This window comes from Fusarium subglutinans, assembly GCF_013396075.1.
Source record: "Fusarium subglutinans strain NRRL 66333 chromosome Unknown NRRL66333_c0000124, whole genome shotgun sequence".
Taxonomy (NCBI): Eukaryota; Fungi; Ascomycota; class Sordariomycetes; order Hypocreales; family Nectriaceae; genus Fusarium; species Fusarium subglutinans.
In genome coordinates, this window is record NW_023502187.1 from 107,663 (window position 1) to 126,057 (window position 18,395).

The following is an 18,395-nucleotide window of genomic DNA, read 5'->3' on the forward strand; positions in this document are numbered from 1 at the left end:
TTCGGTCACAGCCTAATAGTTCTTGTCTAAGACTGAAACTTTTGGTTGCCAGCGACACCTCTTATTTATCATTGTTTGAGTGTTGCCCTTGGTCTAGTCAGTTTACTAGCTGTATCATTATCGTATCTGTAACCGAGACCAGGATCCGCAAGCCAATGGTCTTCAATCTCTGAGGGGAAACAAGACTACCTTAGCCATTCCATTAGAAGTGGGCTTCGTATCCGTCCTTCATAACCGGTGTTACCAGTACATCCACCTCAATTGGCTGATATGGCTTCTTCTCGTACCATCTACTTGATATGCTACAGTAACTTGCCATCAAAAATGGGGGCTCCTGGCGTAGGATCGTCGCATCCGACAGCTTTATCTAAGTGGGGAATAACATGGGAGATAATCAAGAGCCGTCCCAACAGTTGTTTTACCCCCGCCTTATCCCCAATCCACTACCCGCGTATCTATCCGGGAAGCTCATCCGCAATGTCTTACGAGGGAACTCTTCTGGGTAAGACTCCTGTTCAGTCGGTGCAAGTTCTTTTGATGTTATCGTGTTAAATATAATTGCAGGTCTATGACGGGCGGAGTGAAACCCATCACAGTTTGTTTAATTAACGCACTCCTCATTATCTATTGTGAGTCTAAAACAATAAACTACGTTACACATAAGGCGGTTTAAGTGAATGGGGAAATGTCCAGGCGTGTATCGATAGACGGAGTCCCGACTCATGAAATTCTGGGTTTTCTGTTACTGAAAGTGAGTTCCCACTTAAGTGCAAGGGATCAAATACTGAGGAGATGGCTCAAGCAGATCAGGCAACTCCAAGCAAAAACCTTTTTGCCCAAGAGTTCATTATTTTGAACGTCTTTTAACTCATATTGGACCAGAGTAACCGAGAAAACCATTGATTGAATAGGCAAGACATAGAACAACATATAAGTTGTAATGCTACAATAATACATCAAGCTGCAACCTGCTGCAGAGGTGTGCTTTCCACAGAACTCTCAGCCTTCTTCTCCAGGCCCTGCTTGTACAGCTGAGCTCTTCCGTATGACTCCGCATAGGATGCCGACACCACCTCTTCAACAGTAGCTGGCTTGAACTTGGCCTCCTCTCCAGGTGCTTTGCAGGTTGGGATACAGTCGACAACGTAGTCAGGGTTACCAGATACGAAGACTGGGATGGAGTACCTCTCTTTGCCAGTCTTGTTGATAACGCGGTGGACGTTGCTCTTGTACTTCTCATTTGTCCAACGAGCCATCAGGTTACCCAGGTTGACAACGAATGCCCCCTTGGTCGGTTGAACCTAATAGAGGTTGTCAGCTTTTCTCTTTCTTTAGCGAAAGGTAATAATACTTACATCAATCCAGGTGTTGTTCTTCTGATCCCAAACTTGAAGACCATCGACATCATCCTGAAGAAGCATTGTGATAGCACCGAAATCGGTATGAGCTCCGATACCTCGAGTAAGCTTGTCGTCAGCATCCTTAGGTTGAGAAGGATAGTGTAGGAGCCTCATGGTAGCAACAGCGCCGTCCAGGAAGGTACTGAAGTAGTCCTCCTCCAGATCAAGGGAGAGTGCTAGCACTCGCATAAGATCAGAGGCAAGTCTCAACGTTGACCTATAGTAATCCATGGTCTGGTACTTAAAATCCTCTAAATCGTCTCCCAAAGCTTCGGGCCACTGGTTAGGGCCACTGTTGAGTTTTTTGTTAACGAAATAGGGGTGAGACTTGGGGATTTCATCGCCGATGTAAAAGCCCTCTTTGAGTTCGGGCTGAGTACCCTCCTCGAGGATCTGTGACCTCAACATCTCATAACCTCGGTTCCAAGTGTTGTTGTTCTTTGAGACCTTTTCCTTCTCCTCCAGAGGGAGGTTGAAGAGCTTCTTGGCGCACTGCAGGGCTTTTGCTTGCTTGTCTACAGGAACAGAATGTCCTAGGATCTGGAAAAATCCATTATACAAACAGCTTTCGCGTACCTGGTCTACAACCTTCTTCTTCTCCGCTGGGTCTTCTGAGTAGAATCCTATATCATTTAGACTAAGATCTAAACAAGAGTTTGCGGTTGTTGCTTACCAGAGAAGTCAATGATAGGAATCTCAAGCTTCGCCATGATGTACTGTAGCTTCGGGTTGATTGCAATCTCGATTGATCAGTCAGTCTGTCGAGCAATTTAGTGAAGTAATGAATAAATGATGCCAGTTACGATTACTTCAAGACTAGATACATCTATATTAATAGCGTTGAGGTAAAAATAACCCACTCTGGGAGCGAAGCCTTTGACTCTAAGCTACATGCTTACTGTTGATGATCGGGAATTCGGAGACCTCCGGGATCACCCCCAACTTTGCATTGTCAACATAACTTGCATTAAACTGAGATAGGCTTGAATGCGGGGTTTATGGGCTGTACCCACCCTTGACTCTCAAAAGTGGGCGCGCTGTGATAAGGGCTGCTGGACTGCCAGGATACGAATTCCCGGCAATAATCGGAATTTGCCTGCTGGAGCAATGAGGGGTTACTAAATTCAGGACACCAAGCTTGTCGGTCCATCGTGAAGCAGGACATCAATAGATGAGGCTGTGTTTAATGTTGGCCCTTAACTTAGTAAGGTTTTCGCCATAAACCAGAGTACTGTATTCCAAAGCTTAATCTTACAGGTAACAGTTATCTTCATAGTAATGGAGGCAACTGCTAAATTGAGCTACTGAGTCTTGTTACTTACTAGCTATCTATGTTAAAAGACCGAGGTTGGGAGTCGAAATACAGTGTATACATTATTATACTACTAATATATTATATTATTAAGAGAGCATGACTTAATCTACTAAAGGAAAGTTAATATAAATATTAAAAATAAATGAGTTTAGGGTATCTTGTATTGTGCTCTATCTTATCTTATCTCTTGATATGTCTGTTCTTATCGCGACTTAACCTACTCTATACTAGGTTATTTATAGAGTAGTAATAACACATACACAAGCTATTAGACAAGACAGGTGTAAAGATAACTTGCTCCTTTTAGAACAGCAGATTTTAGCTATGTGTGACGTCTATATTGAATATCTAATGGGGCTTTAGATATTAGCCAAAAAATGAAATGCCATTTCAGGACATACGCTGCGCTCCGGTAGATCGGTTAAACTGACCACGGCGGGGGCGGGCATTCCTCTAACAGGTACGCAAGCGTTGTCAGCAAGGCACACCCGTACTTCAGCAGGGTCTACTCTGTACGGCCCAATTAAATACTGTCGCCAAATGGCGATGCGCTGGCATTAACTGCACAGCCAAGGCGAAGAAATACAAAGAAGCAAGGAAATGCTGGAAATGAGATCCTTTTCCTCGTCAAAACAATGAAACTAAACCTCCTTCTGGATAGATGGATCGCCGGGCAAATTACAGGCTTGTTGCTTGGCCCACTGCTCGCACGATCGACAAGGCTAAACTCTTTCCAGTATCAACGCGCCGCTCTCAGCCTTACAACAAGTATGATGTCAAATTGCTTGGCGACGATATGTACGGCAATGTTAAGAATCCAATCTGTATTTAAGAGTTCAAGACTCACCCAAGACTATGAGATTATCCACAAGCTATTGAAACTCACAGATATCACTCAGCATGCGTTTTGAAGCATTGGCTTATATAGGCCTGGCTGGCTCTGCAACAGCCAGCGTCATCCTCTCAAATGATGTTCCTCTTACTGGTCCCTCTTTTCTCCCCAACTTCGACATTTCCAAGACAGATTTTCTCAATGAAGCCAAGCAAAAGTTCCCATCTTTGGTGGAAGAACTGTTCGATACCAAGATCCTGAACAAAACAGACCTTATTTTTGCTGTTGATGTCTTTTCAGCCTCGACCAATGATTCGCTTTACAGCTACTTCCATGTCGGCGATACCTACAAACATACTCTCACAAAGGGAAACCTGACTGAGGACACAATCTTCAGAACAGGCAGTGTGACAAAGGTCTTCACTGTGTATGCTATTATCGCTAAGGCTGGCATTGAGGCATTGAGCTATCCGGTGTCCATTTTCCTGCCCGAGCTCTTGGGTAATACCTCTAGCAACCCGCTGGAGAGAATAGACTGGAGTGAAATCACTGTGGGGGCACTTGCTTCACATCAGGCTGGCACCAGCGGCCCGGGACGTACGTCGACCATGCCACCTTAGGCGGTCCACTGAATGCTGACTAAAATAATAGAATACCTTAAGCCGGGATTCGACGGGAACGATCGCAAGGGTGAGTATGATACCATCGCGTACATGAAACTTACTTACAAGACCAGCGTTTCTTGAATTTATGCGGGATACACAGACCCCCACGATGGGCCCTTGGCGAAGTGCACTGTACTCGGATGCTGGCTTTGGAGTTCTGACTCTGATCCTCGAGCGACTCACTGGCCAAGAGTACAAGGACGCCATTAAAGATATCATCTTTAAACCGCTTGGAATGAACTCTTCCTCTGCAGTGGTCCCTAATGGCACAGACGTGGATGCCGTAGCGCGGACTGGGCTCGTATCATGGGGCACCGATGTCCCTATTGTGGCTGGGTAAGTCAAGCCTCTGGACGTGCCGTCGCGTTGGTGAAATAAACTGACGGCAAAAAGATCTGGTGGCATATATTCCTCTGTCAAAGACCTCCGACTCGCAGGACTCTCTATCCTCAACTCTGAACTCCTCTCATCTTCCACTACTCGCGAGTGGATGAAACCTCGAAGCAGCACCGGCACTCTTGTCGAGCTTGTCGGAGCACCCTGGGAAATCACGCGTCTCACCCTACCTACTGGCCCTGGCTCAAACCGCACCCGTGTCTCTGACCTCTACCTCAAGGCTGGTGGTACAAATGATTACACCTGCTTCATCGCCCTGTCGCCAGACCATGGTATTGGCTTCTCAATCCTGATTGCTGGAGAAACTGCTACCCCTGCGCGTTGGCCGCTCCGCGATGTTACAGGAACAACCTTCATCACAGCAGCTGAGTATGCTGCGGCAGAAAGTGCCGATAAAAACCTCACTGGCACATTCGTCGTCAAAGGCTCCGAGACAACAAACATGACCATTGAAGTCACCAAAGGAGAGCCTGGATTGAAGTTGAAGTCCTGGTACGTTGAAGGAAAAGATGTAGTTGAGGATACTTCGTCTCGCCTCTACCCAATGGGTCTCTACTCCAATTCTCGCTCCCTGGCCGCACAATACAACATCAAGGGTAAGGTTTCTGCAGCTTTCCGAGTGGTTACTGGACTTGCCCCTCCGGCACCTCGTGCTGCTGTTGAGGGCGGAAAAGGAGGATTGTTTGACCATAGTCAGGCTTGGATGAACATCGGAGCTTCTGGGACGGCCGATGAGCTCATCTTCAATATGGAGGATGCAAGAGTCGTTAGCATCATCAGTCCCTACGATGGTACCGAATTTGTTCGAGCAGACTAGTGGCGACGGACTTGGTTATGTTCTATATCTGTCGAATTACAATGCGGCAGAACAATTAATGTTTCTTCTTATTAATGACGCTCTTGGCTGAATAAACTCGTTTTGCCTTTCGTCAAGAGAAGATGACTTGTCCTGCAGTGATATCCAACCCGTAACCACATTCTAACTTCGGTTAGTACCCCTCTTATTGAAGATTACTAAAGATCTTCAATCGAGCACCCGCTTTGAGCTTGGGGAGTGCGGCTGAAAGCTTTAGCGGAAAATCCTTGTGAGGCATTTATATCGAATCTCTTGTCAAGATAATCAGGCCGTTTAATAATGGCTATCTAAAGTATCATAAACTTTACGCAAGACATTCACAAAAAGTCGGTCTCCATGGTGCCTGCAATCGAGTCTCCCAAAGATCGAATCAGCGCGGCAGCAGCTGAAGGAGAGCGACTACTGTCGGTTATAGCTGCCACTGAAGATACTGTAGCCACTCTAACCCAGGTCAAACTCGACCTTGCTGCCCTCAAAAACATATGGTATGATGCAGACGCGTTATATAGCGAAATATCCGCTCGCCTCGAAACGGAACAGAAGGAATTTGAAGCTCTGCGAGATAGCCACTTCAAGAAATTCTTTGCCGGCTCACAGTATAAGGAGAAGCTTAACAAGGAAGAGAATGACGTGATAGAGCTGCTGGAGTGGCAGGCCAAGGCGGACAAGACGCGCAAGGAGCTCAAGGCCAAGCTGGACGACATGAAGGAGCGGAGGCAGAAGTTAGAACACATGATCGAACAACGTGTGCAAGCCCTGAATGAACTCGAGAAACTTTATGCAGTTGTCTTTGACGGGCCTTCGCCAGATAATGCTGAAGAAGATATGCTCGAGGCAGAGATGGAAGCAGCTCAACAGGTAATAACCAAAATCATTTCCCCGGTTTTCTTTACGGCACAACATTGACATTCTCAAGATATTTGATCCTATACAAAACTGCTATAGCCAAGTGGCTTCAGTGGTTAATTATATCACAATGGCTCGCTCACGCGTCACTTTCGCCGCCGGAAGCGCAGCAAAGGCGCTCAAAATCTCCGAATCGGATATCTTTGACCTGAAACCGGGGGCTGGAATAAGAGCTAATCGGAACTTCAACTCCGCTGTTGCTGATCGGAAAGAGCGTGAAGAGTTGGGCTTGGTCCGGCTTAGTCTGGCCGAGGCGTCACAATTCCTGGCCCTGGCTCAGGGCTCGATCCCGAAGTCGGCGGGTTTATCATGCCCAAGGTTGCAGACGGCAAAAGCGCTATTGGCAGACTCGATGACTGGAACAACACACCCGTGACTGACTACCTGTTCCATCGGGAGATCGAAGCAACGGCAGAGGGTATAGCTGCGGCGGGCGCGATTGTAGATGAGGAGCTACGAAAGGCTGAGGAGAAGAAGAGGACATGGACTGAAAAGAGGGATACTGCAGGCAAGGAACTGAATCAAGCAAGAGAGAAACTGCAACAGTTACGAGCCCGGATCTTTGAGGACGCTGTTATTGGTCAAGGAAGCTCAGCAGTGCCGTCCCATGAGCAAGCGACAGTAAATGAGCACCCGCCACAGTATCGAGAATCAGAACATTAGACCTTCTTACACCTAATTAAATACTTTATTTAGTTCTCTCTAGCATTGGTAAATTCATATCCGTCTCATAGCTGAATATCATTACTGTTTCTGCTACTATACCTATCAAAACCTCGATACTTAGCATCCATCCAGGAATGCGTAAATACTCGAATCATTAACCCCAACATAAATATATTCAGCCCTTACATCCATATTCAGATCTCCAAAAATGACGATGTCTGAAGTCGACCAGTTTGGTAAATAGTCAACCCCTGAAGCGATCGGTGCTCCAGGGTTCCACCATACGATAGGGCTCACGGCACCCCAGTTTCCGGACTCAGTACCGCGATTATACCACACGCTCAACCCGCCCGTAGTTTCATCGACAGCCATGTAATCACCACGTCCTTCACCGTTTATTTACGCAAAGCGGATATTCTCACGCTTCGAGCCAACCTTGGTAGCAACGACGCCCCATTCCCACCAGCCCCAGTTTCCTGTGTCGCGGCGTCCCTGGTTGATAAGGTAGCGGCGCCTTTTTCTGAGAGGTGTATGAAATCAGCTAGATCATCGCCGTTAATGTCGGCAAAGTGCACGCCTATAGGGGGAAGGAAGATTAGTCGTTGTCCATGTAGGGGACAAAGCTGTAACTGACCTTGACCGTCTCCGGTGCCCGTAGCGATCTCCTCGCCCGAGGCTGGACCCCAGACAAACTTAGTAGAGCCTTCATGGCTGAACCCCCAGTTCCACCAGGCTGTCGCAGACCCAGAGTCCTTGACCCAAAGAAACTCGGCACGGCCGTCGCCGTTGAGATCGGCAAACCGAACCTGATATCCCTTGGCCCCCCCGCCACTCGCAACGACGCCCATAGGCTGCCACTGGACCTTACCAGAATTGGCACCCGTATCGGGAGCGTTGCCAGCCTTCCAATACATGTAAACCTCGCCATCCACTTGGACGTGGAGGTAGTTGTCTCGCCCGTCACCGTCAATATCAGCCAGAAAAACACTGGGAACCTTTTTCTCCAAGTTAGAGCAGCTACTGCTACTGGTGGATTTGAAGGCTGGTGCCACACCCTTGCCATCGATCCAGAAGCACTCGCTCGTCTTTCAGACACTTCCAAGGACCACTATCGCCACCGCAAGACAGACATTCACCTTCTGAGCAGTGGTCTGCACAGTCTTTGGACTTGCCGTAAGTATTTCCAGGCTCACAGTAGAGTTGATAACACTTCCACTCGCGATTACCTGCACTACCAAGTCCTCATCCCGATACAATTGTGCCCTGCGGAAGCCAAGTGGGCACGGTAGGACATTCTGCCTTGTTTCCTGGATGGTCCCCAGCGACTAACTAGGTGGAGAACACAAGTTGGCGCGACATAATAAAACTTTTTTACCCGTCTTGAAATTGAAAGAGAATTCAAGCAACTGCTAAGAGAACTTACCAGGGTCTTTGACCCAGCCCTTTGGAACGCCTCATCGATACCACCAGCCCAATGTGTCGCCACGACGCCATATCCTTCATCATTCGGATGGAGGCCTCCAGAGAGTCCATCCGTGATCAGCACCATGTCTATGTTCATGAGGAGAATCTTCTTGCCAGCACTCGCGCGAGAGGAAATAAGGGCTGCGATGCCAGCATTATAACTGTTGTTGCGACCCTGTCTTGCTCTGTCCGTAGCTGGGATAATTGCAGCTACAAGAACAGCAGCGTCAAGGCACTCCTTGATGATCTTGTCAACCAGATCGGCCAGACAGTTTATAGCACGTGCTGCATCGTTATCATTGCCCAAATCATTAGAACCAGCATGCAACAGGACTACTTTGGGGCGCTGGCCAAGAGATAGGTCTGCAAAGCCCGATATCTGTGAGATTGTAGCCCCGTTGTGGCCCTCGTTGCCCGGATCACTCATCCCGCCGGCCTTGGCGGAGCCAACCATGTCTACTTTGTAGATTCCCTGTTTGGTTAGATAGTTGTACAAGAAGCCCCTGTATCCGGACCTATCAGAGCTCTCGAAGCTGTTGGTGGTGGAGAGTGAGGACTCGAAGGGCTGGGAGGGGACCGAACCACGAGCTAACGAAGGCATTGCGGACCTTTTCAAATCCAGAACTGTTTACTAAGCTATTCATAGTCTTGGTACTACTTAGGTTTGATTAAGATTATTAAAAAGATTTTATTGAAAAGGTTATCTAACGATAACTAATTTAAGAAATAAAAGTGAAAATATAACTAATACTATTAGAAGTAAGTATAAAGGCCAATCCTTTACATACCTCTATAGACACCCTAATAAAAGTTAAGGCATCCTCAATGGCTTCAGAATATTGCCCTCACTTACTAATAATATCTAGAAATCTCTAGCTACAATTATGAACAAGTTGATTGTTGGTAACTGGTTGGGTCTCTGACACTATGATATTTCCATATGGATCTGTAATAGTGAAAGAATAACTGGAAGCAGTTTGAGCATTGACAAGAATGATCCTGAAAGGAATGATAGAACAAGCGTCGGTTTGGAAGGTGGCAGTTGCGTTGGCGTTACCCCTCAAGTCAAGGGCCGAACTACCCCTAGCGACAGAGTTTTGAGGGTTCATATACCCCGAAGCTGCGTCAGGACCTATCCATAATGCCGCGCCATCATCAATGTCGGTGAACCAGAACGTATAGACTCCGGTGTAGAAGGGATAGAAATTTCCATAGAAATTGTAGACAGACCATTGATTATCTGGCTTCAAGTTTTCTCCATCGAGTACCTGGTTATACTCGACACGATCAAAGCCAGTGACGTTTGTTGTTCCAGATGCGTATGGGGTAAGACCTTGCTGAACAACCTGAAAGGGCCCTTGACTAAACTCGCCATTTGCACCGTTTGATTCACTGTCGGTGTTGAGGGGAATGAGTCCAGGTCCCCATGTCCCATCCTCAGACATTTCAGCTGTATAGTAGTCCCATGCAAGTCCGGGCTGGCATGACGGGGTAGGACATCCAGTAGGGGTATACACGACGACGGTTGTCGTTCCTCCACTTGTAGCAGGGAGGGTAGTTGTAGCAAAGGATACCCCTCCTGACGTGAGAGTAGTTTCCATTGGAGTGGCAAAGGTGACAACAGTAGTTGTTCCTCCAGATGTAGCAGGTAGGGTAGTCAAACCTGTAGTGGTTGCTTGGTTGGTAATAGTAGTTAGACCTCCTCCAGGATTAGTTGAGGTGCTTGAAGTCGACGGAACGTCTGTAATAACTACAGTCTCAGTACATGAAAGGCAGTCTGAGGGGACAGGTAGCGTCGTGGTACCAGCTGTTAAGCCAGTAGTTGTAACTGTAACAGCTGGCTGGGAGTAGGAACTGGTTGGAACATCTGTAACAATAACGGTCTCGGTACAGGTAAGACAGCTTGAGGGGACAGGCAGAGTAGTTGTTCCAGCTGTTGGGCCAGTAGTTGTAGAGGTGACAGTTGGCTGAGAGTAGGAACTGGTTGGAACATCTGTAATAACTACAGTCTCAGTACATGTAGAGCAGTCTGAGGAGGCAGGTAGAGTGGTCGTTCCAGCAACAGGTCCTGTTGTAGTCACAGTTGTAACAGGTCGAGACCCTGTTGGGACATCTGTAATTACTACAGTGTCTGTGCAGGTAGGGCAATCTGATGGGATAGGTAGAGTGATCGTTCCAGCAAATGGGCCTGTAGTTGTAACTGTAATAGTAGGTCGAGATTGGGAACTTGGAACATCTGTAATGACTACAGTCTCTGTGCAGGTAGGGCAATCTGAGGGTACAGGCAGGGTAGTTGTACCCGCAACAGGCCCTGTCGTAGTTACAGTTGTTACAGGTATAGACCCTGTCGGGACATCTGTCAAAACAACAGTCTCAGTACAGGTAGGGCAGTTTGAGGGGAAAGGTAGGGTAGTTGTGCCTGCAGTTGGGCCCGTTGTAATAACAGTTGTAATAGGTCGAGAGCCTGTTGGGATATCTGTAATAACTACTGTTTCAGTGCAGGTCAGGCAACCTGAGGTAAGAGGCAGAGTAGTCGTCCCGGCTATCGGACCAGTAGTTGTAACAGTGACCCAGTGAGTAGAGCCAGGAGTGTTTGTAATAATAACAGTCTCAGTGCAGATAAAGCAACCTGAGGTAACTGATAGAGTCGTTGTTCCAGCAACAGGCCCTGTTGTAGTGAGAGTAGTGTGATTAATGACTTCGGTGACAATGACAGTCGCGGTACAGGACTCGCCACAGTCAGAAGGCAATGGCAAGGTTGTAGTTCCTGGAATGGGCCCTTCTGTGGTCAGGGTAGTGTAGACTCGGTGGGGTACAATAACTGTAGCCGTGCATGGTAGGGTACCAGTCGACGGGAGAATTGTTGTTGGTTCTGTGACATTGCCGGTGATAGTAACTGTGGGCGTCACGGTGACAGTCGTGGGTCCGTTACAGGTAACGACAGTACTCCTACCACCAGATGAAGCTGGTGGAATAGTAGTAATGTATGCGGTGGAACCAGTGGTAGTGACAGTGATACACTCATGGCAGACATGGGGGGTTACAGTGACAGTCTCCGGTCTGTTGCAAGTAATAACAGTGCTCTTGCCACCAGATGCGGCTGGGGGAACAGTAGTGACGTATGCAATGGGGCCAGTGGTAGTGACAGTAATGCACTCGTGACAAACGGGGGGAGGGTAGCCAGCAATGACAGTAGAAACTCCACCTAGGGTATCAGGTGGAATGGTGGTACGGAAAGTAACTGAAGCTGTAGCTGTGACGGTTGCACAACCATCGCAGTCTGATTCAGATCCACCAGGCTGACCCGAGTTGTCGGGATTGTTGGACGGGGGCGACGAGCCAGCACCATTAGAGTTGGGTGTTCCAGTCGAGTCCGCATACTGGGTGTAAGTACGGGTCACTACAGTAGTAGAGGTCTGGCCATTGTAAATAACTTTATATGGCTGGACTTCAACCACTTGAATACCACTATCGGGGCACGTCTCCTGCAAAAGACCAGGAGCAGCAAAAGCATTGCTCACCAGGCCTAAAGCCGTGCCCACGCCGAAGATAGACGGAGGGCGCATGACTTGGCGCCAGGTCAAGATAACGATTGAAAGAAGTAATAAATAAATGAATTAAGGAGTAAATGAGTAAAAAACTGCTAAACGAGTGTAGTGAGCTGTATGTTCATGTCGGCCGGGTTCGACTTATAAATAAATCTTCTTACTATCATATATAGATACATAGTCCGTGACTTTGACTTGAAGCCTTCATGTATCGTCTTTCCTAATTCAGGCGAGACCCTCAATTAGCAGGGCAGATGGGCAAATCCTCACTAGCAGGCGGTAGAGCAAGCCTTCACCAGCAGGCGGCTGGGAAGTTGAGCTGACATCTGCAGAGCTTACAAGCCTACCCCCCACTTGACTTCTTCTCAAAGACAATGATAGAGCGCAAACCTAACTAAACTTGACTTCTTCAGTACCTGAAACTTGGCTCTCCCTGCCCCAGCAGGATTTACGGGATAAGAAGTTAGCTGAAGATGGAAGGGTTGTGCACTAGTTAAAACTAATGGACGGTTTGCCGATTTTGGCAGCTGTTAGACCCACATAAATACGAACGATTGGCACTGAATGACAGCCTCTTTCCTTCAACCAGTCCACGCCAACCCAATCCAGCTAATATCAAATTACTAACTTCATTTGATCAAAAGAGCCCTGTAACTAAATGGGTATACAGATCTATAAGTCCCATTGTACAATTAGTGGGAAGAAAGGTTTTATGTCAGTAGTATATATGTCTTGGCTACTATCTCGGGAGCAACTGGGCGGCTTAATTACGTTGGTAAAGGAAATAAACTAAGTAACGGAATAAAGATTTTCCAGGTCCGGGAAAAGCTGTTACTAATATAGTGTTATCTGCAGGTAAATTTTCCTAAGGTAACCTTACTCTTTAATACTAATGTAAAATAAAAAGGGATGGCAGATAATAAGCCGCACTTTGGAAAGATTCCAGCAGTAAGAATCTTCTTTAAAACCAGACTATGAAAACTTCCAAGCTAACTTCATATCGCAAGTGTGACTATTGCCGGAGTAAAAAGCTCAGGGTTAGTCACCATCTCAGTCTTCTAAAGCATAGCCGCTAACAGACAAAGTGCTCGAAGGAAAGACCAAGATGCATAAGTTGTGCGCGGTCTGGGAGGCCGTGCCGTTATAGCGAGAGGACACAAAGAACTCCTCTGACGCGAGAGTAACTTATTCGGCTGAACCCTTGCATTTACTTAGCTGACCCCTCCTTTCAGCCATCTGACAAGAGTTGAGAGGCGCCTCGTAGACGTGGAGCGCCTGTTCCAACATCTTCTCCCTGATGTTGATATCAATGAGGCCTTGGCATCGCGGGGCGTTGAAGCTCCTGCAGAGGCATCCCAACCAACTACATCTCTGTCGCCACCAACAAATCCTTCATCGCCTGATAGTCCGGTTCAGGCCAGCAGTGCCATTTCAGATGCCGTGCCTGCAGAGAGCGATGGCTTTGATTGGCAGGAAGACGTCGACGAGCTGACTGATGGGATGGCGTCTCTATCCGTTGAACCGAGAGGAGCGGGATATCTAGGTAAGTCAGTGGGCGCAGACATAAATAGGTAGCATATTAACTAACTCTCACCAGGGCCGACTGCTGGTGTCTTTTTTCTCAGATCACTTCTTCTCTGGATTGGTCATTCTAGGCCCTCCATGAGTAGTAGCCCTGAAGTTATGCGACCCTATGCTGGGGTTGAGTCTTCTTCTCAGCTCTCTAATTCCGTCACCTCAAGACAGGTTACCGAACAATTGGTGAATGGCTATTTTGAGGTCTACCACCGCAGCTATCCTTTCGTACACGAACCTACCTTCCGAGCCCAGCTTCACGAGGTTATACAGCGACCAAAGCGACGCTCATGGCAGATGCTGCTCTATACCGTCATGGCACTGGGAGCATGGTGTCTCGACAACGACAACGCTGAACTCGACGATGAGCTGTACCATCTCGCGCTCTCGTTTGGCGACGCTGAGTGCTTGTTCGCAAGCGCAGATTTGACCTTTGTTCAAGCCCTCATTCTGTTTAGCAATTTAAGCCAGAAGCGCAATAAGCCCAACACGGGATCCAACTTTCTTGGGCTTGCGACGCGGATGGCTCTGAGCTTGGGTCTTCATAGAGAGCTGCCGGAGTGGAACATCAGTCTCTTACAGCGAGAAATGCGCCGTCGTGTTTGGTGGGGGTTGTATATGTTCGACAGTGGTGCTTCAACTACTTTTGGGAGGCCGATCCTTCTTCCGGGCGAGGATGCCATGGATGTGAGACAGGTTCTTAATATTGATGATGAGGTAGGCGATAGCCGGATACAAGGTGAATATTCTGCTGATGCGTGCAAAGGACCTAACAAGTGGAACAAAAGCCCCTCCAGAAGAGGTAAACAGGCCAACGCTGTACTCGGGCATGAAGTACCAGAGCTATCTACACGTCAAGTCCAACTACATCTCCAATCGTCTGCTCTCATCGTCGTGTATCGCACTGGAAGACGCGCTATCCATGGATTTAACATTGGACAAGTGGTCCAGCATATTGCCAGAGTACTTGAAACTAAATCACCATGTGCCTTCAGCTGAGCCCGCGTTCTACTTTAATAGGTCACGTCTATGGTGGCGTTTCTGGAACCTCAAGATCATCATCTTCCGTCAGCTTTTTCTCAAGCGAGCAATTGGCAGGGGAAATTCTAGCATGACGGTACCAGTCAATGAGGTTGATGAAAGGTGCATGAACATTGCGGTATGCGCTGCAAGTGCGACGATAGCGTCGATTGATCAGTATACGAAGGAGAAACAGATAACTAGGCTTGTGACTTGGTACTCCATGTAAGTCATTACGCACAAGTCTGAGAATTGAGGCTGACTTTTCTAGCTATTTCACATTCCACGCTTCGTTGGTCATCATCCTTGCTATCCTTAGTAACTCAGAATCACCAGACATGCCCAAGTGGCAGGAAGACGTCAACACGGTCCGTCACATATTCAGAGGAGTATTTGCGGATATTGAGCTCGCGACTCGCTGCGCCAACATCATCGATGTTATTTTGCCAGACCCTCTGCTGACAGCGGGTGATTGGGCAAATGTACAGCTTGATCCTATGCTGATGGATTTTTCGACGTGGCCAGCAGCTTCTGCTGATGAGTTTGCCAGTATCCTTGGCTGGCCGGACTGGGCCAACTTTCCGCAATGAACGGACTCGTGGAAGGTCATTTTGCCAGGGGTCATCAGTTTATGATGCGTGCGTTGGGTTCGAGTAGATGGGATCTTATGTATTCTCCGTTCGGTATATCGTTTTCATCGGCACGCTTGATCGCTGCTTCTGTCGTCGTCTCGATTCCGGCTCTGAGGTGTCGAGATGCCAGTCGTTCCCTAGCGATGTCGACTGGGACATCGACAAACCATCTGGAATACTAGTTAGCCTGGAATAAAAAAAGACTTGGTCCGTAGCCGATGAGACTTACTTGTCATCCACCAACGTGGAAATGCGGCTCCAAGGGTCTTGGTGCAAGAGGACGTAGTTGCCCTCAATAATAACAACTTGGGCACGAGAAGAGATCTTTATGGCGTTGGGGATCGGGTCCTTTTTCGCATGGTCAAACCCCGGCGCTTTTATGATGATTAGCGGTTCGCTATGGGTCGTCACAAGTGTTTTCCTGAGTAGGACTACGAGATCTAACAGGGCGGTGGCATCGAATGTGAAAGGCGCACCGCGTCTTCGAAATGCTTCGTTCGGGTCGCGGAAGGAAGAGAGAGAGGTGCGAGTATGATGAAACCCATCCTAGAAGTTGAATGTCAGTGACAAAGGTGTTGCTTGGAGTTGGGGACTTGAGGATATGCTGATCACTGACCATGGGAAGGACTGCGACGTCGGAAATACCGTTCTTCTCTAGCTCTTTGATCAAAGCATCCGATAACGTTGTTTTGCCAGATCCTGGTACCCCAGCCAATGCAATCAAGATTCTTTGTGTTGGAGCTGACAGTTTCTGCCGGGTCAAGAGACGCTCAACGCGCTCAATGAGCTTCCCTATTGTCTTGACCAAATCACCGTCCATTTCGAGAGGATTGATTATCAGATACGAAATAGCGATCTTTTCAGAGCTCTTTAACCTTGGCCTAATCTCTTCGACCCTTCTTGAGTCATGAATCGACAGCTCCAATTCCCCACGGGATACAGTAGCCCGACTGGTGACGTGATTGGTTCGGAGTGGAGTCGGCCGGACCCAACGAGATGAAGTCCTACGTAGTATCCATCTCCAGTATTCTGTGGGGTTCAAGTCAAACGCGGAGCAAAACTTGGTCACCTTATGCTGATCCTATACGAATATAAGAACCCCAGAAAAACCCCATAAATGTTCCTTTCCCCAGTTCTATCCCCAGATTCAATTTCGACCTAAACGTCACCTTTACTATCGTGTTTCAATATGGCTGGAGGACAAACTACCGACGAGCAGCAGCTTGCTGCAGTACCCAAGAAGGGTGTCTGGTGCCAGTTGCGTGAAAACCCTTACATTCTTGGACTTTCTATGGTATGCTACCTCTTTTTGATATCCTTTCCTGAGCTGACGCTGTGCACTTAGTTTGCCAGTCTTGGTGGCTTCCTCTTCGGCTATGATCAAGGCGTTGTGTCGGGCGTGCTGACCATGGAGTCGTTCGCTGCTGACTTTCCACGAATCTACCTGGACAGTGGCTTCAAGGGTTGGTTCGTCTCAACCTTGCTTCTGTGCGCGTGGTTTGGATCTCTCATCAACGGCCCTATTGCCGACTACATTGGTAGAAAGGGCTCGATCCTCCTAGCTGTTATTGTGTTTACCATAGGCTCAGCTTTCCAGGCTGGCGCTGACTCTGTCCCTATGCTTTTCGCTGGTGAGTAGCAACACTGTATGACCCTCAGGTGATACTTTCTAACATCAAAATCAGGCCGTGCTGTCGCTGGTCTCGCAGTTGGCATGTTGACGATGATTGTGCCCATGTATATGTCTGAGGTGTCAAGCCCCGGCATCAGAGGCACCCTCGTTGTTCTGCAGCAACTTAGCATCACCCTCGGCATCCTCGTAAGCTACTGGCTGGAGTATGGAACCCAGTACATCGGCGGCCATCGATGTGCACCAGATATACCGTACTCAGGTGGTACTTCCGACAAACGCACGTTCGATCCCCGATATGATGTCGGCCCCAACGGATGCACAGGCCAATCCGAAGCTGCTTGGCGAGTCCCCTTTGCGCTCCAGATCTTCCCTGCGCTTGTTCTGGGAATTGGCATGATCTTCTTCCCTGAGTCCCCGCGCTTTTATCTCATGCGTCACAAGGAAGACCAGGCCCTTGCCGCTCTCGCTCAACTCCGTCAGGTTCATGTTGATTCGGAATCTATCAGAGTTGAGTATCTGGCTATCAAGACCGAGGTCCTGTTTGATGAGTCTGTATCAACGGAGAAATTTCCCGGGAAGAGGGGACTTTCCCTTTTCGCTGCTCAGCATGTTGCTCTCGTGTCTACGTGGCCTGCCTTCAAGCGCCTCGCCATTGGCTGCTGTATCATGTTTTTCCAGCAGTTCATGGGTTGCAATGCCATCATCTACTACGCACCAACCATGTTTGCGCAGTTGGGACTCTCTGGGAATACTTCTGGTCTTTTGGCGACTGGTGTATATGGCATTGTCAACACACTTTCAACACTACCCGCCCTCTTCTTGATTGACAAGCTTGGTCGTCGTCCGTTACTCATGTGTGGCGCAGCTGGAACCTTCATCTCCCTCGTTATTGTCGGTGGCATCATCGGAGGCTTCGGCTCAGGTCTCGCTGACAATAAGGCTGCTGGCTGGGTTGGTATCATCTTCATCTACATCTACGACATCAACTTCTCGTTTTCCTTCGCGCCAATCGGCTGGGTTCTACCCTCTGAAATCTTTAACCTCGGTAATCGCTCCAAGGCCATGGCCATCACCACTAGCGCTACCTGGATGTGCAACTTCATCATCGGGCTTGTGACACCTGACATGCTTGCCAACCTTGGCTGGGGTACCTATATCTTCTTCGCCGCCTTTTGCCTTCTTGCCTTCCTATTTACCTCCTCCTTCGTACCTGAGACTCGTGGAAAGAGTCTAGAGGATATGGATCTCGTATTTGGCGACACTGCATCTCATGAGGAGAAGGCAAGGCTGATGGAGATCGCATCTTCCATGGGCCTGACAGAAGCCATTCCTGGGTCAAAGGTAGGCCTTACTAAGGAAGACCTTACCACGGCAGAGCATTATGCTTAAGTTAGTGACTTGCATGGTTGCTACAGTTTCTCAAGGGATGGAGTGGTATACTAGGTCAACAGTCTACAGATTTACTTCAATATCTGATAAGAAGAAAA

General features: G+C 48.1%; 6 protein-coding genes across 6 annotated transcripts; 3 read left to right on the forward strand and 3 right to left on the reverse strand.

Annotated features, from left to right (window-relative positions):
• Nucleotides 1-956: 956 nt before the first annotated feature.
• FSUBG_8805 (2OG-Fe(II)oxygenase superfamily) lies at nucleotides 957-2,110 on the reverse strand (the record flags this gene model as incomplete). Its single annotated transcript, XM_036687250.1, has 3 exons — nucleotides 957-1,301; nucleotides 1,356-2,023; nucleotides 2,074-2,110. 3 exons carry the CDS (start codon nucleotides 2,108-2,110, stop codon nucleotides 957-959), a joined length of 1,050 nt encoding a protein of 349 aa, XP_036535731.1.
• Nucleotides 2,111-3,615: 1,505 nt separating this feature from the next.
• On the forward strand, nucleotides 3,616-7,033 carry FSUBG_8806 (penicillin-binding 4; the record flags this gene model as incomplete). Its single annotated transcript, XM_036687251.1, has 6 exons — nucleotides 3,616-4,144; nucleotides 4,199-4,237; nucleotides 4,284-4,548; nucleotides 4,606-5,399; nucleotides 5,778-6,322; nucleotides 6,614-7,033. 6 exons carry the CDS (start codon nucleotides 3,616-3,618, stop codon nucleotides 7,031-7,033), a joined length of 2,592 nt encoding a protein of 863 aa, XP_036535732.1.
• A 398-nt stretch (nucleotides 7,034-7,431) lies between these two features.
• On the reverse strand, nucleotides 7,432-12,066 carry FSUBG_8807 (FLO9-like protein; the record flags this gene model as incomplete). The annotated part of the gene is made up of 7 exons (XM_036687252.1): nucleotides 7,432-7,613; nucleotides 7,671-8,121; nucleotides 8,173-8,262; nucleotides 8,460-9,124; nucleotides 9,289-9,301; nucleotides 9,354-9,362; nucleotides 9,427-12,066. 7 exons carry the CDS (start codon nucleotides 12,064-12,066, stop codon nucleotides 7,432-7,434), a joined length of 4,050 nt encoding a protein of 1,349 aa, XP_036535733.1.
• Nucleotides 12,067-13,153: 1,087 nt separating this feature from the next.
• On the forward strand, nucleotides 13,154-15,233 carry FSUBG_8808 (GAL4-transcription factor; the record flags this gene model as incomplete). The annotated part of the gene is made up of 6 exons (XM_036687253.1): nucleotides 13,154-13,164; nucleotides 13,281-13,591; nucleotides 13,646-14,340; nucleotides 14,390-14,782; nucleotides 14,840-14,868; nucleotides 14,915-15,233. The coding sequence occupies 6 exons, from the start codon at nucleotides 13,154-13,156 to the stop codon at nucleotides 15,231-15,233; spliced, it is 1,758 nt and encodes a 585-aa protein (XP_036535734.1).
• Nucleotides 15,234-15,267: 34 nt separating this feature from the next.
• Nucleotides 15,268-16,095, reverse strand: FSUBG_8809 (panthothenate kinase uridine kinase-related; the record flags this gene model as incomplete). Its single annotated transcript, XM_036687254.1, has 3 exons — nucleotides 15,268-15,445; nucleotides 15,505-15,672; nucleotides 15,752-16,095. The coding sequence occupies 3 exons, from the start codon at nucleotides 16,093-16,095 to the stop codon at nucleotides 15,268-15,270; spliced, it is 690 nt and encodes a 229-aa protein (XP_036535735.1).
• A 369-nt stretch (nucleotides 16,096-16,464) lies between these two features.
• On the forward strand, nucleotides 16,465-18,297 carry FSUBG_8810 (major facilitator superfamily transporter; the record flags this gene model as incomplete). The annotated part of the gene is made up of 3 exons (XM_036687256.1): nucleotides 16,465-16,569; nucleotides 16,621-16,906; nucleotides 16,961-18,297. The coding sequence occupies 3 exons, from the start codon at nucleotides 16,465-16,467 to the stop codon at nucleotides 18,295-18,297; spliced, it is 1,728 nt and encodes a 575-aa protein (XP_036535736.1).
• Nucleotides 18,298-18,395: the final 98 nt, after the last annotated feature.